We start from the raw sequence: 25,455 nt of genomic DNA, 5'->3' as shown, positions 1-25,455 counted from the left end.
GGTCCTTGATAATCATTAGGTTGTGTGTGAGATTTGACTCTGCTCTTGCTTCCCAGTGCCATGGGGAGGCTGCAGTCCCTTCCCCACAGTTTTGTATGGATAGAAACATGCTGACCAGCTCAAACCACGTGTTCACTTGCATGTCCCTTGAAGCCACCGAGGACGTTGCGTCTCCCATCGCCACAGCCCTGGCAAGGCAGCTTAGGTGGTGGGAGAGGTGATTGGGGTCCAGTGAGCCCAGGAGGTGCTGCACCCGGGGTCCAGATAGCACCTGGGGAGCCATGTGTTGTGGGTTTAATGGGCTAATCGGGAAGCTGCCTGGCAGGCACGCAGCACTCACGTTCCGGTAATAAGAATAATAAGGCTGAAGTGCTGCCAGCGATTGATTTGGGAGCGCATTATGTCCTCATTTGAGACGCAGCGTAGATTGACAGTGGTCAATGCCTGTGCTAATGTGGTTGATTTCACAGGAGGCCGGGAAGCACTCACAGCCCGAGTGCTTTCCCTTCCCCATGTCCCTGTGCAGCTGCCTGGGCTGCTGAACAGCACGGGGCCATGGCTGCCCAGCTCCTTGGTTGCCACAGCCAGGGCCAGCCGGGGTGCCAGGCTGTCCCAAAGGTCTGCCTGCCCGTGCCTGCCAGCAGCAGAGGCAGTTGCAGGGACTCTGCATGCAGGGGGATATTGGAGCTGCACCGAGGAAGGGGAGCAGCAAACCCAAGGTGGACTGTATCTGAGAGACAGACTGGCACCCAGGGACGCTTTCAAGGCATTTGTAAAGTGCTCTCGAGTCTGTCGAGGAAGGAGCCTTTTTCCAATCCCGTTTCGATGGTCTGGCTCTGTCTTTATGTTGATGGCAGTAGCAGCAGGGATCCCTGAGCTGCTTTGGAGAGATTGCTCCTTGCACTTCCACGCTGGGAAGGAGGAGTTTTACTAATTGGGCTATTCCTTAATTTGCGCTTGCTGTCTTACAACATCTCCCCTGTCACTTTAAAGCAAAGCAAAACTAAAAGTCATGATGCTTTTAAGTTTGTTCCTGGCTCATTTCCTTCCAATTTCCCAGCCCTTCTGCTTTCTAGGAAGAATGAGTTGAAAGTGTTACTTTGATCAACTTTTGGGTTGAAGCAGTGATTCCCGTGAGCCCCAGGAAGGAACAAGAGCAGACTCCCAGTGCCCAGGCAGTTGTGGAGCGGGGTGGGGAGATGAGGCAGTGCTGCCATAGTCCAGGGCTGCAGAGCATCCTACAGAGATGGGACAAGACTTGCCAACCACCACTCCGTGTAAGGGCTTCAACTACTCTCCAAGCAGCCCATCATCCTCCCATTTATTTACTCATTTGTTTGCCTTAAAGGGGGGAACAGGTGTACATTAATTCATCACCAGATTTTAAATTAAATCATTTTACTTCTAAATGAGTCACTAATTTGCAGGAGTATTTAATTAGAGCCTCTTTGCACTCAGGTGCTGTATTACTTCTGACTTTCTCACCTGTTTGCCCTCTTAAGAGGCTGCTGATGATTACACCATTTCTGCACATCCTCGTTGCACATCAAAGCAATTAACCCTAATGGCAACACCTTGACGCTTCTTTTCGGTTCTGGGGGCTCTTGGCAGCCTTGTCTCCCCCAGGAAATAACCCTTTCCACCACTGTGGCAGGACGCAGACTTGCTGTGCTTAGCACACTGCACCCCACAGCTTGGGCAGCCCTGCAGCCTTTTGGCAGGGATTTGCAGCATAGATGGAGCGCGAACAACTGCACCGAGCTCTCCTTGTCTCCGCTGTGAAGGGAGGACTCGCTCCAGCACCCACCTGTGGCCAGCAGTGATTGAATGTCCACAGGGTGCAAGTAGCCCTACTGCTTTCTCGGGTTGCTCCTCAGCAGCAAGAAAATGCTCCCTCATGTCTTCAGGGCTGGTCTCAGCTCCATCACCATCTGGCCAGCTCTCTGCACGGGCTGTCTGTGCAGACTAAGGCCACCTTTTTGAAAAAGAACTGTTAGTTCTGTCCTTAATAGCTATTGGTGAATTTTCCTCCTTAGCTTATCTGTTTGTGCTTCTCCTTCGGTGTGCTCTGGATTGATTAGACCAGTATCAAAACCCCTCTCACTCCTCTTTAACTCCAAACAGAAAAGTCCTTACACATTTTGTTCCACTTACTTTTTCATGCCTTTGACCATTTCTGTTGCCCATTAGGTGGGCAGCAGTCATCCCTGCCACACAGCTGAGGGAGGGGAGCATCCAAAGAGCTTGATTCAGTGAGAAGCCGATCCTGAAAACAAAATGTAGGTGCCTGAATGAAATGAAGTGCCCCAGCGAGCCATGAGCTGCGCTGGGATGTCTCTGTGCCAGGGCAGAGGAGTGTGAGGGGCTGTGGCAGCCAGGCCAGTGGGTTTCCAGCCAGAAGCGGTGCTTGCGGTCTCCACTCCCACCATCCCTGCTGCAGCGCCTCCGAGCGCTGCTGCTGCCTGCTTATTATGCTGATAATAGAAAATTACAGGTTTTCTGTAGGAAATGTCTATTTACATCCTACATTTCCCAAACTACCTATTAGCATCACTGTGATGTCACATCCTCCTGCGCGTTTTCGTCAGCGCTGGCCCGTCTGCCTGCGGGGAGGGCTGGTGGCGTGGGCCACACGTGGGGACGAGTGACTGCCGCCTGGCACAGCGCTGGCCCGTGCCCTGCGTGTGCTGGGAAGCCCTCAGGGCTGGTGCAGCGATGAGGGTAGTGCCTGTGCTCCATCCCACTGCTGGCTGCTTGGGAAGTGCCTGCTCAGCAGCACAGGAGAGCAGGGGACAGCGATGGGTGTCACCTTGCTCACAGACGGGTGTCACCTTGCTCACAGATGGTGCTTGATGGGGCTGAGCAGAGGGGCCGTGAGGGCCATTCAGGTCAGCCCAGTCAGGGAGCTGCGCTTCCCAGCTCAGCGTTTTGCTCACAGCTGATCCAGAGCTGACAGACTCGTGGGCATTCTGCTGCCTGAGAAACCTTCTGACATGGCTCCCTGCCAAGCGATGAGCGTGGATGCCTGCGCAGAGAATAACATGCGGTGCTTCCCCTGGCCTGTTTGCTCAATACTTTTGCCTGTGGGCCAGCAAAGCTTCGGGGACCCTGAGCTGGAGCATGATTTTAAGAAAACTTTGACTGTGCTGGTAATTTGAGGATGGGGGGGGGAGGATTCATGGGATGACTAATTTCTGCTGTAGCTGCCTGCCCCAGGCTTGCCCAGGGCTGCATGTGCAGAGCAAGTCCCTGCATGAGGCAGCTGTCTTATCTGGGTGCCTCATGTATCTCTCAGCCAAAGAGGCCATCCCATCTCGGAGTGGTGCTTTGGGGATGGACCTTTTTCCCCTTGTTTTGTGCACAAAGACGACAGGAAAGGCTTTGGGAAGGGGCTGCCTGGCCGTGGAGGAGCCGCACACCAGGTGCACCAGCGCATGGCTCATGGGAGAAGCGTTGGGTGTGCAAGGCCAGGAGGCAGGTGGGATGGGGATGTGTGCTTTTCAGGCAGTGGCATAACGTGCGGGCCTTTGGGCAAGATTTATAACCACATCTCTTCTCCAGGTTTATAGTTCCTTGTCACTCTATTAACTCAAACGAGAGATGTTTACATTGCATAAGTAGCTGGAGCAGTGGATAGTAACCTATCAATTTTCATGAGTATTCCCTGGCAAATGCTCATAGGCTGTCTCGCAGGACACTAATACCCAAAGCTCCTGGGGCACAAGACACCCAGGGCTTGCTATATTTCAGGACACTGCAGTTCAACAGCTAATAAAACCACTAGGTCAAGAACTGCGCAGTCAGGTCTCTGTGGAGTCCTGGCATAAAACCAAATTTCTGCTGATGGGTAGCTCCAGAGGAAAGGATGAGCAGGCAGCGAGAGTGGAGGTGAAGGCAGCAGGCTGCCCTAGCGAAGGGCTGCTTTGTCTGCAGGTCACAGGAGGCAGGTCCCACTGGGGACTGGGTTTCAGTGCGGTCTGGCTTGACACTGCTGCTGGGGACACCCATGGAAGCTTCGTCTGGCCTGGGGAGAGGTGTGCAGGGAGACACAGATTTCCTGACTGAAACACACGTGTGCTGCAGCATCCCGCTGTGCTGTAACCGCTCCTGACTCCCTCCCTCTCCTTCTCTCTGCAGTCCATTGATCCGGGGCAGCAGTTCACCTGGGAGAACTCCAACCTGGAAGTGAATAAACCGAAAAACCGCTATGCAAACGTGATTGCCTACGACCATTCACGTGTCATCCTGACCTCCATCGATGGTAAGAGTGACTCTGGAGTGGGCACCCCAGCAAACAGCTGAACTTGGCTGTAGCAGGGGACTGTCTTTTTCCCTGTTGTCAGTCGAGCAGGGTCAAGCGCCAAGAAACATATACAACATCAACACGAGGAAAGGTGTGAGCAAAATGCTGGCAAGAAGAGTGGAAGGGCTCTGCAGAGCTGCCCCTGCTTTCCTGGAGCAGCATGCTCCGTGTGGTTGCTTCTTGCTACTGCTGGTGCCAGCAGAGATGCCTGTCCCAGCAGCCTCCCTTCTCACTGTTGGCCCTGCTGTATGACTTCAGCTGCCTTCCGTGGGACATGGCACTCTTAGCCCTACCACCCTCTGTCCCAGCACGGCTGCAGGGCCCGTATCCTCCTCTGGCACTTGTCAGTGTTTCCTCCCAAACAAGTGCCCAGAGCCGCACAGGATGGGAGGTGTCCCTTCCCCTGGAACATCAGGCTTCACACATCCCTGTGCTCCATGGGAGGTGCGTCAGGCCCTGGTGTTCATAGCACTGACCCCGATGGCTCCAAGAACCAGGCTCACATCTCTGGAGCCTGGGCTAATATGTGCTTTTAGTGCCTGCTTTGCAGTCCCCGTGCACGCAGAGGAGCTGGAGCGCAGGTACCAAAGCGCAGGCTTGCCCCTTCCCACTGTTTATAAATCAGCACCCAGCTCTGCACACCAGAACTGAGCCCGCTCATGGGGGATGAGGAAGATGCAGCTAATTCAATGCACCCCTGCTTGGGGAAGAGGCTGGGGCCTGGCTTTGTGTACAGGTGGCCCTGCAGTCACTAGAGTCCTTTTTCTTGGGATGGAAAATTCTTTTCTAATGCTAATGCACCACTCATCCTCTTCAGGAGGAGGAGGGGGTCCAGGGAGGAAGGGGGGGTCCAAACAGTCCCTGGCAGCAAGGCCTGTTAAGCAGCAGCAGCAGCTATGCAAAGAAAGGGCTGGCGTGCCTGTTCCTGGCCAAACCCTCTTAGACAGCTGTGGGGTGAGTACACGGGGGAATCCCTGTTTTCCAGCCTGACTCACTTGCTGTAAGTAGTGTCTGTGTCTTCCTGGGAACCGTTCCCGAACCACCCTGCCAGGTCCCTGCCACCCATGCCAAGGGAGCCAGGCGCTTCACTCCAGCTGCCGCTGCTCCCCAGGAGCCACCAGCGCTTTGTTTCTGCTGGAGACTGCTGGGGCTGTGGAAAATTCTGCAGGACAAAAGGGCGAGGGGGAGACCCCCAGATTTACTTCCTTCCTCTAATGAAATGCAGATGCACTCTCCTTGGGAGACAAGGAGATTCCTGCTGCTTTCCCCCCTGCAGCCCGGGCAGCCCATGCTGAGCAGGGTTTGGAAACACAGCCCCAGGCCTCTGCTTTGCCTCATTTATTTTAGTAACTGTGTGTTTGCATTTTAAAGGCCTTTACAAGAAAGTCCTTTCCTTAAAGTGGTGGAGGCGAAGTGGGAGTGGAGCAGCCTCTGCCAGCAGGCAGCAGAGAGGGGGTCTCGCACTGAAGAGGGTTTCAGTGGTGGTGGGAAGAAGGGCTCCGGCTCCTCTGGAGTACTCCTCTCTGCAGGAGGGGTGGGAGGACATCCCTGCCTGACATCCCCTGCTAGCAGAGACAATCTAATGAAGCGGCTTCATTTGTAAAAGGTGCTGTAGGACCATAACAAATAGCTGGTGAATTTAAGACAATTATTTCAATCAGTTGCTTGGGGCCAAACGAGCTCCTTAATATTCCTCCCTAGAATTTCCCTTTGTGTGCGGGTGGCAGCTGTCTCTCTGCTTTGGTGCTGCCTGCTTGTTGCATTAATGTGGGAGTTACAAAGGGTTTTTCTTTGTTCAGGCACCATCCCTGTCCTCTGCAGGATCTCTGGGAGAGATTCTGGCATCACCCTGTAAAGGAGACTTGTTAAGAGCCTTGTGGACATGCCATTGTCTTCCCCTGCCTGCAGGGCCAAGCAGAGCGGTAGGCACAGGGTTGTGGCCTGCCCCTGGACTAATGTTTTGTCCTCTTTCTCCACAGGGGTCCCAGGCAGTGATTACATCAATGCCAATTACATTGATGGGTATCGGAAGCAGAACGCCTACATCGCCACACAGGGACCTCTGCCAGAAACTCTCAGTGACTTCTGGAGGATGGTGTGGGAGCAGAGAACAGCAACTATAGTCATGATGACCCGGCTGGAAGAGAAATCCAGGGTACAGTGTGTGCTTCCTCCCTTTTCTGGAGCTGGTGGTGGGGGCAGGAGAGAGGGATGGGAACACTTTACAACATAAGGGCATCCAGGGAAAGGCAAGTCCAGCGGTGTGGCTCACTGCTGCAGGCACCCCAGCAACAAGTGCCCTGTAAGTGTATCCCTGTGGGTCAAAAGGGTGGCAAAACCTCCTGTCTCTGTGCTGCCTGTTAACCCCTGTCTTGCCTGCATGTCTGCATGCCCATCCATTCTTTCTCTCCTCACATCACTCACACCAAAAGGGAGAAAGGAAAGCTCTGAGATGGGGAGTGTTGACAGTCCCTGAAAGCCCGGGGGCTGCATCCCAGAAGCTGAGAAGCTGCAATGGGTAGGTGGTATCAGCAGCATCCTGCCTGACAGGGCCCTGGCATCTCTAGCGATGCAAGGGAATGGCTGACGAGGTCTCATTGCAATAGCAAGACTAATTTGTGCCTTGTCCAATGACAACATGTATAAACGATCGGCTCATACTGCCAAGATTAGATATTCTGATGTAATAAATGCAAAGCTGCCTGCAAACCGTGGGGAAGGCGTGATGTGAAGAGGAAGGAACAGGAGCCCTCGCTGCGGATGATGCTTGTGGCGTCTCATGACAGAGGTTCTCACTCAGCCCCTGAAGGAGGAGTTAGTAAGCTGTGACCGAAGTGCTCCCGTGCCCAGATACACCCTTCAGGCAAAACCTGCCCAAGCAAGGAGGCAGCTTCTGCCTCTCGTGATTCAATTTGTTCCTAAAAGTAAAATTTTAGCGGTGAGCATTTGTACTTGCAGAATATTTTAGTGTTGCCATGCCAACGGCAGGAGAAGGGGCTGTGCGCTCAAGCTGTGAAGCACTGGTTATTTTTAGCCCAATAAGCTCGTTCTTAAGAAGCAGAAACTGTCAAGTTTGGGCTTAGTTAGAACTTTTGCCCGCATACTGTCCCTCTGTTTCAAAGCTTTAGCACCAAAATGCTCGCAGGGGTGTCCTAACCCACGCTGGCTGGGAGGAAGCAGCTGGAACAACCGATCACCGTGGCAAAACAGATCTGCTTTTCCTGCATATACAAAAATAGGCTTTGTTCATGGGCTTCCCCGGCTCTACAAATGCCCTACAGCCTCTAGGGAAAAATAGTGTTCCTCAGAGATGAGCTGCCTCTATCCAACCCCAGCTTTGCACTGTGCTTCCTGCTGCACAGCCCTACCTCCTCTGTCCCATGGCCACCGTCACCCACCCCAGCCCAATCAGGGAGGTAAATTAATCTGACCTGTCCTGTATCTCAGGGCTTGGCACATGGGCTAAGCAAGATCAGAGGCTGCTGAGCAACTGCTCTCTGCAGGTGCGGGTCATATGGGGACTTCTTTGTGCCTTCACATTTCAATGATGGAGCATATATTTGAAGTATGAGGAAAAGCCCTTTTAGGTTGCCAAGTAAATCCATGCCTGGAGTCCTGACTCACTTAACTTCTGGGCTGCTTAGTTATGGGAAGACACTCCAAGGTGCGTGTTTCCTGAAGATAATGGGTTTCCTTTGACCCCACAGGCATTTGTCTTTGCTTGAGACGCCTGTGCTGCTGCTCCGCGCGTTATCTCCCCCCAGCACGCTCCCTGTCATGTCATCCTGCACTTACCTCCTGCAGTATTGGTTTCTGTCCCAAACGTGGTGTGTGTAGTCAAGCTTGTGGTGACGGGAACAGCACTCTGAATCCCTGTCATGGGCAAGGGGTGACCAGAGCCCTCTCAGAAGCTGCAGGCAGCCTGCCTGACCGGGCATGCTGCCCAGGGGCTCTAGGCTGACCCGACGGGAGCCAGACCCCAGCATTCACTCCCCAACGCTGCCTGCCCATGCCCTGCTGGCTCTTTGGCACATCCCCAGCACTAATGAGAAGAGGGCAGTTTTCTCAGGCACTGTAGGAGAGGCAGGTTGCCAGGGGAGGCAGTGAGGAAGCCCGACCACTCCTGAGTCAAACCATCCCTGCACAGCAAGGGCTTCCCTGGACATGTTTGCTGGACCGTGTAGGTGCCCCAGGGCACCCACTCACAGGAGGGGCCTGGTAGGGAGTTGGGGTGTGGACTTGCAGATTATTTTCTCTGGCCTTTTTTTGTTGGCTTCTCCAGCATCTTCCAAGGCAGGATGGCTTTCAACCACCTTCCTGCTCTGCTCTTTCCCGTGCCCCTTTGGTGATGGCTAGAGCTTACTCAGGAGCACACCTTTTTGGGACCAAGGAAGGTCCCATTCACTGCCCATCTCTCCCAGCTTTCAGCGGAAATCACTGTTTTACAGTTTAGTCCACTCCAGAGCCCTCAGATCACATCTGATGCAACCCCTTGGGTTCCTGCAGCATTGATCCTTGCTGGTGTTCACACTGCTGTGGGACAGCACTGCTCCAGGCAGACACGTGGCGTCATAGCAATACCCATGGGTGACCTTGCTTGGAAGTCCCCTTGCCCGAGGGCTTTGGCACAGGCACAGCACTGTCCAGCTGTGGAGCCTGGGGTGGGCAGCAGGGCCTCGTGGCAAGATGCTCAGTGCAGAGCAGGCTCTGCTGCCTTCCCACGCGAGCTCCCCAGTTCCCCTTGGCAATGCTATGTGTAGATAAGCCAACCAGGACTAGCAGCAGCTTTGCAGCACTGTAGGGGTGACACTGCTTTAAAGGGCTCCTGAGCTGCAGGGGGAGAAAAAAAATCTTTAAAGAGCATCAGCTTTTATGGTCTGCAATTTCAGCTGGCTTGATGGTCCAAATCATCCTCCCTTTTTCATGTTTTCACAAAGCGAGAGGCACATAAAGGATAGAAATGGCTGGATTGTGCAATTTAGCTGCCTTCAAAGCTTTACAATCAGTTTCAGAATCATTTAGTGGCAGTTCAGAAACACACATTGTAGATTAGCTTTCCCAAATCTGCGAGCGTGGCGTGTCCCAGCCGGGGTATGTTGCACGAGAGAGGTATTAAAACAGGATTTCTCCTACCCTGGGCTCTCCCCAAAGGCCTGGAAGAGTGAGGTCTCCCAGAACAGCGTGGTGGCTTGTTCTGTCCCAGCCCAGAGCACCAAGCAGCCATCCTTGGGGTGTGATCTCCCCTGGCACTTAATGTCCCCAGGCAGGGGTGCAAAGAGGCTGGTGCCAAGGGCTCTGGGGAAGAAGGGCCTGGCAGCCCCCAGTCCCGCTCCAGCTCTCTCGCTGGCAGTGATGCCATCTGGAGCTTGCGAGCAGGGCTGGGAGCAGAGCACAGCTCTCAAGTTGAGGAGAGGTGCCCGGCTGCTCTTGGGCACAGGGCATCAAAGGGGAGGGACAGGAACCACTCAGCAAAGCTGCAGTAAATGGCTGTTCAGGACATTAGTGTGCTCCTTAAGTTAATGAGAAGCAAGCACTGCCAGAAGAAAACATCTCTTATCTGCTTTAGTGCCACAGTGCATCGGCTTCAGCATAAAATTTACAGAGCTTGAAAATGGGGCATAAACATTATGGGTAAATTTGGCAGAAAATGTGACTGACTCTTATCTGGTCATGAATAAATAATTTTCAATTACCAGCCCAGGCGCTGCTATTATCCCGCACAGGGAACTCCTCTGAAGTTTGTTTTGAGCTCGAGCACACACAGCCCTGTGGCGTGTGGGTGGCAGGAGGGGACGGCTGTCCCTGGGGTGCAGGCTGAGGCACGGGGACATGCTGTGCTGCTCCCCTGCAAACCACACTGACGGTGACACAGCAAGCAGCTGTCCTCAGCGTTCTCAGTGTGCCCTTCTGCCCTCCCCTCACCTCCTTTGGAGAAGGGTCACATCATCCCCCAGCCAGCCAAGGCAAACTCAGGTTTGGAGTTGCAGCTGGAGATGCAGATGCAGCTACTGCCCACTTGTGAGGATGGGGACCAGTTCAGCTGTGAAATAAGGTTTGTGACCTCCAAGTTGTTCGCTCTGCAGCTGCTCGGTGTAAAATAACAGGCTGCTCTGTGCCCAGCGAGGAAGAGAAGTCTTCTGAGGTGCAGGACCTGCCACGCTGGGAGCACAGCCCCAAGGCAGCGCAGGGGACCCTGGGCAGGAGGCAGTGGAGCTGCCCTGGTTGTGCAGGTGCCTGCAGTACCCATCAGGCAGCCTCGCACCAGGCACTTCTGCCAGGGCAGGGCTTACTGAGAGCACACCCCAAAAGAGCAGGGACAGATGCATCCCTCTGACCCCAGGTTGCCGCGCTCCAGCAGCCAGAGTGCAGGATGAGAGCTCTTAGCTCTCATAAGCCCCACCCTGCTTAAAGTGCCTTCAATTAAAAGGCAGAACTTCATTGATTTCTAATTAAGCCTGTTGTTTCCCTTCCCACACATTCCCCTGTAAACACGCTCGGCTAATAATTAAGTTTACTATTCCTTGACAAGCACAGATGATCTTCCATTCACTCCTCTCTCCTAGGGCGGGAAACCATTTTCAGTGCAGTGCACATGGGTGAGAATGAAGTCTTCCTCCTGTCAGCCAGGCACTGCGGGAGCCGGGTGCCAGATGAAATAAGGATGCTCAAGGTGCCAAATTAAATAGGGAGCTTGGGGCTGGAGAAAACAAAACCGGAGGAGTAGTTTGCAAACACTGAGCTGTGAATAGGAGGAGGAGGAGGGCATCAGCAGATGAGCAGGGAGGGATGCACAGAGAGATGAAGGGGGCAGAGGGATGGGGCCCTGGGGATGTGTTAGGACTCTCTGCCAAGTGGGCTGCAGCAGGAGCTGTGGCCAGTAGCTCAAAGTGTTCTGGCTGTGGAGCTGGGAGGGGGGAGATAAATGATGCTGCAGGGCAGGGGGTCTCTAGGGAGTAGTGGTGTTTTCGTGATGGGACAGTGCTACCTGCAGAAAGGAGCTGAAGGGATGGTTTGGCCACAGTCTGTGTCTTCTCACAGAGGGAGAACAAGTTGTGTCTGTGTCTGAGCTGGCATCTGTGCCTTGCTACGGAGCAGTTTTTGAAACACCTGGGAGATGTAGATTTGCAGGGATGTGCCACCTGTCAGAAGGGCAGGTCAGCGTCTCTCCGGGATGCTCAATGCACTTGAGCCTACAACAGTTGCAGAAAGGATGGCAGGGTCAGCCCTGTGGATACAGCATCCAGGCTGGAGGCCTGATGTGGGCTGTGTCCCATCTTTCACCAGGGGGGTTTGTGGCCTGGGGGCCACGCTGGCAGGAGCGCCCTGGGGACTACAGGTGTTATGGGAAAAGGTAGTGCCTGTTGTATTGTGTACCATGCTGGACTGTGTCCTGTCTCAGCTTAGTGTCTCCAGGTGGAGGACTTTGGGCTGGGATAGCAGAGAGCTGGTGGGGATACAGGCTGCATCCCCCTGACTTCGCCTGCCCTTCAAGCAGAGCCTTCCCCAGAGAAACCACTGCTTCCCCTGCCCTGCTTCACCAGCTCTCCTCCCACCAACCTGCACCAGCTGACCTTCTCTCCATCCAGGGGGGAGCTCAGGCAGGGGGATGCTGAAAGCACAGCCCCAAAGATCCCCATCTTCCCAAACAGGAGACAGAGAAGAAAAATTACAGCAGGCATAAATTACTTCTGGCAACTGCTGCAAACTGTCTTTGTACCTGGTGCTGCTCTTGCTGCTGTCTGGTGGCCTGGCCCCCTTCGTTGCTCCCCACCAGTGGTTCCAGAAAAAAAAAAAGAAATCCCTCTTTGAATATGAATCTTGTGGAAAGGAATCCAGGGTGTGCTGCCTTTCTGCTGAGGATTGCCCCCCCTGCACAGTGACTCTTCTCTGTCTCTAACTTTTGAAGGGCAGAGCCCTGTTCCTCACCCCAAATATCCCAACCAGCAGCCAAGCACTAACCTTTTCTCCTCCTTTCTCCACAGGTGAAATGTGACCAGTACTGGCCAAGCCGGGGTACAGAAACCTATGGGATGATCCAGGTGACCCTGCTGGACACAGTTGAGCTGGCAACCTACACCGTCCGCACCTTTGCACTGTACAAGGTATGGCGCTGGCTGGGCTTTTCCTGCTCCAGGAAATGCAGAGCAGCTCCCCAATGCTGCAGGCTACTGCAGCTGTGCCTGGCTTAGCCAAGCATGCGGCTAGTCCACACATGGGCCATTTCTCACAGCTGGGCTGCAGTGGGAGACTGGCTGCAGGTTGTGCATCAGGCCACCCCTGGATTTTGGCCGGGACACCTGATGCTCCCCTGTGTGCATTCAAACCCTGTGGTGGGCCCTGAAGTGCTTGCCTCTGACGAGCCTACATGTAGCAGCTGTCCTCCCATTAGAGGACAACATGGGAAGCAGTGAATTCTTAGCACTCCTGTCACTAATAATGCAAATGGAGGGGCCGTGCTGACATGTGCGCAAGCCCTTCTCTCCTGCCTGCTGCGTACCTCATTAGTGTTAGGAAATCCCTGGGGGCAGTGCTAGCAGCAGCAGTGCAAACAGGCTTTGCAGCCGCTGCCTCTGTATGTGACTGAGTCTGGGCCACACCGGCAGAGAGCACAGCAGTGTGCCATGGGGACACGCTCACGCCCCGGGAAGGCATCTGGCCCCCAGCAGCCACCCAGCCAGTCCTGCAGGGTTGCTGTGTAGATCACTCAGCCAAGCTGAGACAGGAGCAGGGCAGGCTTTGCAGCCATGGGCTGATCAGCCATCCCAGAGAGACCCACGATGCGGAGGAGCAGGGAGGGCACTGGCTGCCATGGCCCTTTCATGCCCGGTGCCTGTTTTTCCCTGAAGGTGCAGTGAGTAGTGACCCCATGCTGTGCACAAAGGAGTTTTACACCTTCCCTTCAGCCTGCTGCGCTCCCACAGAGCTGCTCCACTCTCTGTATCAGCTGCCTTTCCATAGAGCATCTATGTCTACATAGGTAGGCATAGAAGCATTGCAAGCCTTGCAAGAAGCCCACATTTTGCCTCCAAATTTACAGTGGCAAAAGCCCAGTACATGCATGATCACACACAGCATTACGATTCTGTTGCTGCCCAGCCAGCTGGGTACCTTGTTACCCCATCAGTGGGTTCCTGTCCTAGGACGAGACTGTTCTGATCCAAAACAACTCCTCCTTCTCTTTGACAGAATGGCTCCAGTGAGAAGCGAGAGCTACGGCAGTTCCAGTTCATGGCTTGGCCCGATCACGGGGTACCAGAATACCCCACCCCCATACTAGCTTTCTTGCGACGGGTCAAGGCCTGCAACCCACCGGATGCTGGGCCCATGGTTGTCCATTGCAGGTAGGACTGCGTGTTTGTGAAGCTGCTCCTGGCTGCAGGAGCTTTAACTTGTGCAGCTAAAAGTGGGGTGTCCTGCTGCTGCGGGGGAAGGTTTCACAGTAGCATAACCTGTCCTGCTCTGCTTGAGCTGGGAACAGGACAGCACCCAGCAGCAGGAACGCACTGGTGACATTTGTATTGCTACTGCTCTGTCAGATTAAATAGCACTGCTGTATGGAGAGCCCCAGAAAACACTTCTTCCTGCAAAACTGCAATTACCATTTAAAAATGAAGTGATCTGTGCCAGCATAAGTAGATGATACCTTTCAGAGGCACATCATTGACAGATGCGCATGCAGTGACCTCTACGAACAATCATACATAGTATTTACAGTAGAACTCTTCCGTGGGGTAGAAAGGCAGATCTTTAAGCAAAATATTAGCCTACTAAGGCTCAGCATCCTATCCAGGCAAGATTTATCTATACCAGCCAAGTGGGGACTATTACTGAGCAAACCACTCCATCATTGCTGTTCCAGCATACGCCTTACCAGCAGTGTTTAATGCTCTTCTTTCATGCTCTGTTTCAGATGGGAGTGGGGTATAATTAACACACAAACAAGCTGTATTAAAGCCCTGTTAAGAATCTGACTTGCACCATAAATGAGGAAATGTCTAGCTCCCTATCTCTGCCTGTGTTTACATGTCACGACAGCATGTCTGTTGTTTTTGGGGTGCTCTCAGGGTGAGTAGTTTGGGCATTGCTACTGCCCTTCCAACAGTGGAGGTGCATTCCGTGCTTGAGCAAAGGGCTGAGCAGAGATGTGTATGATCTCACCTTTCTGCCTTCCCCTCTCGGGCTGTCTGTCCTCATTTTATGGGTTAGGAAACGGTGACCAAGGTTAAAAGGACAAGCAGGCTTGAAATTATGAGCTTCACTGGTGCCAGGGCCCAGCCTAAGCTTCAGGTGTTCTGACTTCATGCACACGTACGTTGACACGCTCCTGCCCGGTAAACGCATTTCTCCTTCCCTTGTGGAGGTGCTGCCAGCCTCATCAGGGACCAGCAAAGTGACACCATGTCCTTCTCACTCCATCGGTGCAAGGGGGACAGCAGAAGGGCTGAGTAGCCTCCCACATTCTCCAGTGCCTCCCTCCCTCATTCCTCCTGTCACCTCTTGTTTGGGGCTCAGTTCATTAGCCCTCAGTGTGGGGAGAAGCCTTTACTCCACTTCTGTGTGCTCCAGGTTCCGGTGCTTTCTTAAGCAAGAGTAGAGCTTGTGTGGCATCTGTAGCAGACAGCATCATCTCAGGCCACGTGCTTTGTTCCCTCAGTGCCGGTGTGGGCCGAACTGGTTGCTTCATTGTCATTGATGCCATGCTGGAGCGGATGAAGCATGAGAAGACCGTGGACATCTACGGCCACGTGACGTGCATGCGCTCTCAGCGCAACTACATGGTGCAGACAGAGGACCAGTACATCTTCATCCACGAGGCCTTGCTGGAGGCAGCCACATGTGGCAATACCGAGGTGCCTGCACGCAACCTCTTTGCTCACATCCAGAAGCTGACCCAGGTGCCACCAGGCGAGAGCGTTACTGCAATGGAGCTGGAATTCAAGGTTGGTGGCAGAGCCCCAGCAGCCCCTTCCCCAGCTCCCTGTCTCTGCCCACGCAGCCCCACCGGGCCACTTGTCCAGGGGTTGGGAGAGGTAGAGGCGTGGATCATTACAGACAGTTATTCTTTTGTGTGTCTCTAAACCAGGTAGGCAGTGATTTAAAATACATTTGAATTGTAAAGCTTGTGTCGGCCATGGTCCCCCCTGGATTGGCAGCTTCTGGGGAGGATATAAAAGGCAGATGGATGCGCAGTTCTCAGCAGCACGTTCTGCTCTAGGTTCACTGTGCGGCGGGAGCTGCATCTAAAATCAGATGCAGATCGTGTTAGTGATAATTGATGTTACTGTGAACAACTTGTCTGGAAACGGCTCCAATTTAAATATGTGAGACGTTTATAGTCTCATTTCTTCAATGCTGAGCTCAGTTATCTTTTAACCGCCTCAACACCAAGCCGTGGTGTCTAGAATGGGTGAAGGCAGTGTTTTGAGGCACATTGTTTTTAAGAAGCCAAGCCCACATTTTGCTATCCATATCCGTGAATGCCAACTGCAGGTATTTATTACAGCCTTGGAGATGGAAGTGAGCTCTGGCAAGCGCCCGTATTCTCAGATGAGATGCATTAGTCCAGTGGACACATGCAGGGGAATATAGCTCATGCAGGGAGGCAGCAGACCATGCGGGCTGTGAAATGAACACAGCGTCGCCTGGGGATTCCCTCCAAGTGACAAAGGAGCAGGAGAGGCAAAATATTGACTTTCTGCCTAATAGCTGAGCAGCTATGTCCCATGGTTACCAGAGCTGCTGGTGTCCTGGGCTCGGGACAGTAGAACATGCTGCATTAGTATTTCATGGTGATACCTGCCCTGAGAAACCTCTCAAGAGAGCCACAGAATTAGGCTCAACTCTAGCAACTCTATTGTGAGAAAGACAAAAATTTGCTGTTCGTCCAAGGGTCTCTTTAGAACGGTAATAAAACTTGCCCCTCTCTGTGCCCTGGCAGTGTCCACTGTGTGGGAAATGCTGGGGAGCAGGGTATGGGAGGGCCTCACATGGCTGCATCACTCCCCAAAAAGCAACCCTGTCCTTCTGCAGGGTGTCTCTGCCAAGGACTGGCTGCCACACATAGAGAGAAGGGTGGCTCTGGAGATGCCAGGGGAAGGGAAAAAAGAAGAAAAGAAAAAGGGAAAAAAATAAATAAAAAGAAAAAAATAAAAAGAAGAATTTCTGTTTGCATATCTCTGCCAGCAGATCTAAGTAACACATTTACCATGACTCCAGTTTACAGGGCTCAAAGAGAACCATAAAATGTCTCACAGTAACCCAAAATAGATCTTCTTTACCTAAAACTGTCACAATTCTCACTTTTTTTTTTTTTGGGTTCTTCTGGGGTGAGAAGTAAATAGTAAGACGTTGTTGGGAGATGGAAAGCTTTCCTTCCCTGACACCACCAGGCACATGTTCCTGGTTCAGCCCAGTACAAAGCTTCGTGTCCTGGCCCTTTGTGGGTCATAGAGCTGCTGTGGGTCCCCACTCCTCTATGTGTGGCTTTGGGGCTGTGCCAGCGGGTCAGTGCAGGTGGTTCCCCTGCTGTCACCTACAGCCACACACCAAAAGCCAGCTGCCTCTTCATAACGTGGTGGCAGAGCCTTTTGTCCACTCTGGAAAGACCTGGTCCCCAGTGGCTGTCCCTCAGCCAGAGGAGGGAAGGTGGCTGTGCGCCCAGAGGGACTCCTGCCTGCCCTGCCGCCAGGGTCCCGATTTTGCCCCCAGATTGCTGCATCCCCAGCAGGGGTCTGACGCGTCTCCTCCTCTTTCAGCTGCTGGCCAACTCTAAAGCACATACCTCACGATTCATCAGTGCCAACCTCCCGTGCAACAAATTCAAGAACCGCCTCGTGAACATCATGCCATATGAGCTGACAAGAGTCTGTCTGCAGCCCATCCGGGGTGTCGAGGGCTCCGATTACATCAATGCCAGCTTCATAGATGGGTACAGGTAAGGGCCACCTGAGGTGCCTGGGCCAGCCTGTCCTGCCCGATCGGGAACCTGGGCAGAACCGCCTTCTCTTTCCCAAGGACTGGTCCTGAGCTGCCTAGAGGTGGGCTGGGGATCACTTTGTTGCATTTTATCTATTTCCATCTTCTCAGTCGCTGCAGTGTGTGTAGTTACAGTGTGTGAAGACTGCTAGCGAGTGAGCGCTGCCAGGAGGGCTTGTATTGCTGTAGACAGATGCCCACGTGGCTGGGGTGGGAGGCTGTCCTGGCTCCTGCGGAGGTTTGGAGGATCCTGTGGCTTGTGTTTTATATCTGCAGCACCTAACACCAACCTGCCCCACCTCACTAGCTGTAGCAATCAGAGGCAGAAGTGTGCTTGCACTGCATGGCTGGTCCAGGCAGCAGCCCAAGGCTCATGGTCCTATGTCTTGAGTTTGGGGGACATCTGTGAATCCTCACACAGGGTTGGTACTGGACACTGGAGAGCCTGTCACTGGGTTCTACTTCCCAGTATACCTTTTAGAAAGCACAAATTAAGATCTAGTGGGGCAATAGTACTTATGGTTTCTGTATCTAACTGCTGGCATGACATTCTGTGATGGTAAGTGCCAGGAGAGGAGAATGCAGGGAAACAGCCCAGTGGCCACATCTTTTTTCCAGCCAATCCCTGGACAATAATCCAGACCAAATCCCAACAGCAGACATCCAGGGCTCATTACTGTCATCTCTCTGTGCACCATTGCAGTAGGGTCACCCAGTGCAGAAGCAGGGGATACAACAATGGAAGTGGCACACTCCCTCTCCAGCTTGGCTCTGCCCAAATGCTTCTTATGGGCTGGTGACCTCCCAGAAGCAACAGGCACTGCCAAAGGGAACAGATGTTAGTGCAGCCAGGCCAGCAGCCCTGTGCCTCCATTCCTGCTCCAGCAGCTGAGTCCAGGAAGGGTTCCCAGGGGGAAGGGCTATGTGGATGCAAGAGTGGCCAGGGAACAGAAGAGGAGTAACCCTGGGAGCATCCCAACACAGCAAAACCACAGCGAGCCAGGCTTCCTCAGGGTGGGACGGAGCAATGGTCAAGGATGGAGAAAAGCTGTCACGGAACAGCCTCTGCTCCCTCCTGCCTGTGTGGCTCCAGGCCATCCAGCACGGTGTCACTATGGTGGCTGCCTGCCTGCCCACCCCAGTGTCTGACAGGCGGGCTGCAGCCACAGCGCTGGCTCCAGAGCTGATTAAGAAGGATGCTGGTTTTGCCCCTTGGTGGTGCAACAGAGGGAGGGCTGCCAGCATGGCAGGTGGTACCATTTCATGTGCTGTACCATTTCATGTGCTACCTACCCCATCCCTGAAGAGTGCTGTTATCTCTTCCTGTCCTTTCCTTTGAACCGAGCAATCTTCTTGGTATTATCTAGAGATCAGTTGGCCCAAGGTCCTGCAGACATCACTGATGCTGCATCTTTATTAGATTTTTTGTTTCGTTCTGCGCCCCTACTCCCTGCTTTTTATGATGCCTTATAAATCCACTTTGAAGCAGCCCCTGTCTTCATCCCGCACATTACATCTGTCCTGCAGCACGTTCATTAATTTTTAGCACCAGCAGAGATGAAATGCCGGACGGGAGCTGCCACCCTCATCCTGCGGGCTCCGGCGCCCCGCTGTGGTGAAGGGAGGCTGTGTCTCGGCCACCCGTGCAGCCTCAGACCCGTCCCTCGCAGGTGGCACCAGTGTGCCAGGCTTGGTGCTGGGCGAGCCAAACAGCCAACACGCTGGAGCTGGCCCTTCTCAGAGTCCAGAGCACCAAGGGTGCTTTCTTCAGGGTGGGTGCCGGGCTGGGGCAAAGCCAGGCTGGTGTGTGCTTTCACACAGGACGTTTTGGGAGATGCTCTTGTTTGTAGTGGAACCGAGGAGGACAAATTTGGGAGCTTCAGAGAAGCTGGCAACACGGTATTGGTGGTTACCACACTGCCCTAGTTATTAGCTGGCGTGTGTGATTCAGGTGACCTGATCCACTTGCTCTGTCTCTGTATGCAACAGGAGGGACAGTGGGTGCTGCACAGTGTAAAAGTGGTGCTGCTGGGCTTGTCCCCAGGCACAGCCTCTCCTCCCAGCCCGGGTGGGTGCTGGCAGCAGGCTCACATCGGCTGGGTGCCCAGAAGGCTCTCGGTGCAGCAGCGCTAGGGACAAGTAGCAGGGAGAGGCTGGGCTGGGGACACTGTCACCCCAGCAAGGACTAGCAGCCTTGATGGATCCTCCATGTGTGGGGAGCATTTAGAAGATATGCGCTGGGCAGGCTTATCCCTGCCCCTGAGTCCATGGCTAGTCCTAGAGACCTGTCTGCTGCAGCTGCACCATCAGTCCTGCTGCACAGGGTCCCTGCCTCCAGCCCTCCCGGCCCACCAGCCCCCCGAAGCAGCTGCTGTCCACCTCCCAGGAGCTACTCTGAGCACCGTTATGTTTGTCGCAGGCAGCAGAAGGCCTACATCGCCACGCAGGGACCACTGGCTGAGACCACAGAGGATTTCTGGCGGATGCTCTGGGAGCACAACTCCACCATCGTGGTGATGTTGACAAAGCTGCGCGAGATGGGCCGGGTACGAATCGTGCTCAGAGAAAAAGGGGGCTGTGTGGGTGCTGTCTGTAGGCACAACCTCTTGGTTCACCCCAGTCTGTCCCCAGCACCAGCCGCTGTGGGCCAGCCTCCTGTTGGGGTGTCTCTGGCTGACCCTGTGGCCCCAGAGCCACGTGTTCTCCCAGGGAGCGGGAGGGAGGAGCAGCAGCTTGTTGGTGTTAATGTCTCACTGTGCTCCTCATCCACAGGAGAAGTGCCATCAGTACTGGCCGGCGGAGCGCTCTGCCCGGTACCAGTACTTTGTGGTGGACCCCATGGCAGAGTACAACATGCCACAGTACATCCTCCGGGAGTTCAAGGTGACGGATGCCAGGGTAAGTGCAACTGCTGGCTCCCCAGCTCCCCTGCCTCCTGTGCCTCTGCCCCACTGCTGCCCTGCCCAGCCAGCGAAGGGAGTGTGCAGCAGCCTCTGCAGGAACCAGAAAGCAAGGTGCTGCCTTGCACCACAGGCAGAACAGGCTGCTGCCCCTCACCTGCTGCTCCTGTCACCACAAATTCTTCCTTGCCCGCTGTGTCAGCCCTGGTGAGCAGGTCAGCGATCCCTGACAGCACCAGACCCTGCCTTGCCCGTGCTGTGCACTTGGGCAAGCATTTAACATGGGATCCCCTGCACCTGGGGTCTCTGTGTGCAGGGTCTGATGGGCACACAGCCCCTGTGTGACAGTAAATGTGATCCTGCAGTGGAACTGGGCACCAAATAGGACCAGGGCACTGACCCAACAGACCCTGCAGGTGACCAAAGTCCTGCTCAGCTCAGCTGAGCAGGGGTGAACATGGGAGAGCAGAGACAGACCCCAAATGCTCAGTGAAAGATCTACCTGGGCTTATCCATGGCCTGTGCATCCTCTCACCTGGCCTGGGGCAGGGCTGTCTGAGAGCAGGTCAGCAGCACCAGCACTGAGGGGAGCGAGATCAGCCCCTCTTACTGTCTGCTCACTCACAGTTCACGTCTAACACCCCTGTCCCTGCAGGACGGCCAGTCACGGACCATCCGCCAGTTCCAGTTCACAGACTGGCCTGAGCAGGGAGTGCCAAAGACAGGAGAGGGCTTCATCGACTTCATCGGGCAGGTGCACAAGACCAAGGAGCAGTTTGGGCAGGATGGGCCCATCACGGTGCACTGCAGGTGAGTGGGGACAGACAAGCATCCACCTCTGCCTTCATCAGCCCTCAGAGATGTCCCCTGCCTCACTTACCCTGGCAGCTGCCAGCTCCCCTGCACTTGGTGCCCCTCCTGCATCCCCCTGGCAAGAGGCAGGCAAGGGATGAGGAGGTGGCAACATCCATGGGTGCCATTGGCAGCCTTTCTGCCAGGTGATTAGATTGACCCAGTGCCCTGGTGGTACTGATCTGTAGCATCTTGGAAGAGTCCTTGTACAGAAGAGGGTGCCACAGAGGCCCAGAGACAAGGCAGAGTCAGTGGGCCCCCATGGGGCTGAAAGGGCGTTGGGTGACAGTGTGCCTGTGGTTTCTCCTGGATCCACTGAGCACGTCCCCATGCTCCGTGAGCTTGCATCGCCCCTAGGAGCTCTGCAGAGCCTCACTGGGGCTGGCGGGTTTCTAACAGCACCTCTTGCTCCCTCTGCACAGTGCTGGGGTCGGGCGCACAGGTGTGTTTATCACGCTCAGCATTGTGCTGGAGAGGATGCGCTACGAGGGGGTGGTGGACATGTTCCAGACGGTGAAGACCTTGCGGACGCAACGGCCAGCCATGGTGCAGACAGAGGTGAGTGTCCCCTCCTCCCCAGGGTGGTGGGGGATCTGTGGGAGCAGGGATGGGAGGCATCGTCTCTAGACGTGCAAATCTGCTGCCCAGTGTCCTTGGGTCCCCATTTCTCATGCTTCTCCCCTTGCTGCCTTGCAGGACCAGTACCAGCTGTGCTACAGAGCGGCACTGGAGTATCTCGGCAGCTTCGACCACTATGCAACGTAACTAGTGCTTTCCTCCAGTCGCGGTGGGGATGTCTAGGAGTGGAGACGGGTCCCTCTGAGCCAGAGCCGCCCATTCCTCAGTCCTTCTGTACAGATGGAGGTGCTGCCCAGGCAGCAGACCTCCACGCCAACCAGTTCTGACCACGGCATTTAGGATCTTCGCCCCAGCGCCAAACGAGGGAATCCGACTCCAAAAGCATTTCCAGTCTCTGGCTGAATTTCTGCTCATGTGCATCTCTCGCCCTCTCTCACGCGACTGCATTTCACAGCGAGGCTTTAGGTGGGTGGAATGGGATCTTTTTTTTAAACATGTAAAATAGTTACTAGTGGTTTTTATAATCTCCTCTCTCTTTTATTTTTTATTTTTTGCAAGTCTTAATGTTTTGCCCAGGCAGAACTGGATCCGCCAAACCTTTGGGAGTTGGGTTTTTATTTTAAATTTCCTTTTGCTTTTACATTTTTTACTGCCCTGTGTTTATTTCAGCCCAGTCACTGCTGGTTCTGCCCATTTTAGTGCAGCTTCCTTGGTAATTCGCAGCAGCTGGCTTGTGGTTCCTGCCCGGCTCCATTCCCCGTAGGCTGCTTTTTAATCCTCTGTAGAATATGAAATTTCATGGAACTGGACCTAAACTACCAATTATTTTTTTAGCCTTTCCCTCCCCCCCATTATTTCCTGAGTAGGTTTGAGTTTGGGAGGGCATGTGGGGTCGCCGGGGAAGCGGTCCCCTTTGTCAGCTGGAAACCGTTCAGTCCTATTGCGATGCGTGTTCAACCAATGCAGTGACCGTGTGTATTGGCAGATCCCGACATGACGTTGAGTTGTCGTCGCCTTGTTTGTGAGAGACCCGAAATCCCGGGCTCCGGGCTTTGGAGCCTCTTTTTGTGTGTCTCGCTGGGAAGGGGGGCGGGAGAAGCGAGCGGGTCCCACACTTCCCCGGGGAGGGGATGGAAAGAGCGAGACACGGCCCTTTTTGTTCATCCCGCGGTTCTGTGCGTGCAAGCACCATTCTGTCACCTCTCACCAGTGATCAGAGCGTTTACCAAGGCAAGGAGCACAAGCCCAGCCGTCCCCCGAGCGGAGCCGGGCAGGCTCCCTTTGGAAAGCAGGGTACTGCAGGGAAGGGGAGGGGAGTACACATGGCTTCAGAGGTTGGGTGTATCTATAATTTCTGCTATCCTGCAAATGTTAAAAGTCACTAGAATATTGTACTTTCCGCTACTTCAGGACGTTCTAATGAACCAATGTGGCAAGACTACTGGACTTAATTTAATGGTACTATATATTAATACTCCTTATTATATCACGCTTGCACTAAAGACAGGGAGTGAGCAGCCCTCTTTTGAGTGCATTGAGTTATGAATAAAGGTGGTGGAAGGGTATCTAATTGTATTATCACATGTATTCCGAATGTTAAGAATCCAAGCTACGTTGAAATCAGCAATCCAGGGTTGGTAATGTTGGAGGACACATTCATTTTTACCTTGTGGATGCATAGTGCTGTAGGGGTCACTGTTGTATACAGTCTGTTTTCTATTTGTTAATAAAAAAAAAATCTACAGCATCATTGCATAATTCTTGATGTTAATAAATTTGAATAATCGGGTTTCATACAAGCTGGTTTTGCTGTCTGTTTCTTCAGCAATAAGCAGAGGCCACAGAGTCCCTCGGAGATGAGTGTGCTCCCCAGCCTCTTGCCAGAGAAGTCCTTTCCCATGGCCACATCCCAGCCACAATGCCCTACACTTCCCACAGGGACCCTGTGCCGGGAGGGAGCTTGGAGACCCTCTGAAACAACCCTCTTTATGCATGTGCATGCTCAACCTCCTGCCTACCTGCAGTGAGTCCTTGGCCCTTGGCACCTCCAGGAATGGCTCCTGCCAAGCCTGTCTTTGCAGCCATGGCCCTCTCTGCATTCCCTCCACTTCCCAAAGGATGGATCATTCCCAGCAGGAGGAAGGCAGTAGCCACTTCTGCCCAGGCCATGCTCTGCACAAGCTGTCCCGGTGGTGGCTGGGGCCTGAGACCTGCCCTCCCCACCCACCCTACTGCCAGCTACTAATCCTCGGAGAACCCCAGGATGTAGCAGGATGCGGCCATGGGGTGATGCTGAGCTTTGCTGGAAGCACGTTTACGTGCATCCCCTTCCCTGCCAGCGAGCTGGCTGCAGCACCAGGCTGGAGTCGGCCTGTGGGTTGCAGAAAAGAGAGGGGTGGGTGTCGGTGGGTTTTGTGCCAGTCTCAGTCCTGAGCTCTGCCGCTGTTCTGCAGCCCTGAGCAGGGCTGTGTACGGGAGGTTACTGCTCAGCAGTAGAACCCTCTCCTGGCCCCTGACTGCAGAGCAGCACCCGGGTACGTCGGGGTGTGAAACCCCCGCTAGGGTGTGCAGCTCTGCCCGCTCTGCGTGGGCCAGCCCCAGCCCTGCCAACACGTGAGCTGCAGACCCCCGGGTCAGCGCCAGCTCCTCCAGAGAGCAGCACCTGCAAACTGCCCAAGGGAGCAAGGGAAAGGCCAGTGCAAAGGGGCAGAACCTCATGGGCCACGGCCCCATGGCCTGTCCACCCGCCCTGATGGAGCCCAATCTGCCCTGGCCAGCGTGTGCACCGTGGGCGGGAGCATGTGGCAGAGCCGTGAGCTTGTGCCCAACGTGACTGTGGGCACCTTCTTACAGACTCCTCCCTGACTTTGCTGGAGCTCGGCCACACACGGCGTTTCCTGCCAGGCCAGACCGGCGCCCGAGCAGGTGCCAGATGCAAAATGATGTTTCCCCCTCGTCTGGCTGGTTCCTACCCCAGTTCCTCCCCGGGGTGACCTGGGGCTGGCGGAGCCTGTCCCTGGCTCTGCTGTTGGGCAGGATGCAGACGCGAGGGCGAAGCGAGCTCCTGCCCTGGGGAGGCAGCGCACGTGGGCAGGCGTGTGCTGGCGGGCAGGCAGGTGCCAGCACCGCTGGCATCGGGACGCTTCGCTTTGCGTGGCTGCCAGGCACAGGACGGCAAAGCTCCGTGGCCAAGCACACACCTGCTCTACGCGGGGGCGTCTGGGGAGGAAGGAGGCGGCGCTGGGCACTGCTGCCCAGTTGGGAAGCGGGCAGCGAGAACGCATCGGCCGTGCCACTGAACTGCAGCTGGTGAGGACGCACTGCACTGACCACACGGATGTGCCACTCACCGAGCACCCACCAGGCACTGCCCTCTGCACAGCGCCAACCTCCAGTCCGTGTGTCTCGTCCAGGGCTACAAAGATGATTAAGGGTTGGAGCATCTCCCTTACGAAGAGAGGCTGAGGGTCTTGGGTCTTTTTAGTCTGGAGAAGAGAAGGCTGAGGGGGGATCTGATCAATGCCGATAAATACTTAAAGGGAGGGTGTCGAGAGGATGGGGCCAGTCTCTTTTCAGTGGTGCCCAAGTATAGGACAAGAGGAAATGGGCACAACCTTGAATATAAGAAGTTCCACCTAAACATGAGGAGGAACTTCTTTACTGTTCCTGTGCAACCTGCTCTGGGTGGACCTGCTCTGGCAGGGGGGTTGGACTAGATGATCTCCAGAGGTCCCTTCCAAACCCATGTGATTCTGTGATTCTGTGTGGCTTCAAATGCTCTCACCAACCCTACTCGCACTGAGCAATGCAGCTGGGTAGATACTACTGGCTTTTTTTTTTTTTTTT

At 54.4% G+C, this 25,455-nt stretch overlaps 1 protein-coding gene across 18 annotated transcripts in view; it reads left to right on the top strand.

The window, feature by feature from the left end:
* The window catches only part of PTPRF (protein tyrosine phosphatase, receptor type, F), a 378,493-nt gene extending 355,085 nt beyond the window's left edge, over positions 1–23,408 (top strand). For all 18 annotated transcript variants that reach the window (XM_014939286.1, XM_014939284.1, XM_014939281.1 and 15 more), the window contains 11 exons: positions 4,138–4,261; positions 6,283–6,458; positions 12,286–12,405; positions 13,490–13,644; positions 14,958–15,243; positions 17,059–17,237; positions 19,698–19,824; positions 20,051–20,176; positions 20,834–20,988; positions 21,453–21,588; positions 21,727–23,408. In XM_014939286.1, coding sequence (XP_014794772.1) covers positions 4,138–4,261; positions 6,283–6,458; positions 12,286–12,405; positions 13,490–13,644; positions 14,958–15,243; positions 17,059–17,237; positions 19,698–19,824; positions 20,051–20,176; positions 20,834–20,988; positions 21,453–21,588; positions 21,727–21,795 — 1,653 coding nt within the window. In that variant the 3' untranslated portion in view covers positions 21,796–23,408. The remainder of the gene's footprint in view (positions 1–4,137; positions 4,262–6,282; positions 6,459–12,285; positions 12,406–13,489; positions 13,645–14,957; positions 15,244–17,058; positions 17,238–19,697; positions 19,825–20,050; positions 20,177–20,833; positions 20,989–21,452; positions 21,589–21,726) is intronic.
* The last annotated feature ends 2,047 nt before the right edge of the window (positions 23,409–25,455 follow it).

Source organism: Calidris pugnax, unplaced genomic scaffold, assembly GCF_001431845.1.
Source record: "Calidris pugnax isolate Ruff unplaced genomic scaffold, ASM143184v1 scaffold18, whole genome shotgun sequence".
NCBI classification, from domain to species: domain Eukaryota; kingdom Metazoa; phylum Chordata; class Aves; order Charadriiformes; family Scolopacidae; genus Calidris; species Calidris pugnax.
Note: the sequence above shows the minus strand (reverse complement) of the source record. Positions and strands in the feature narration are given on the sequence as shown.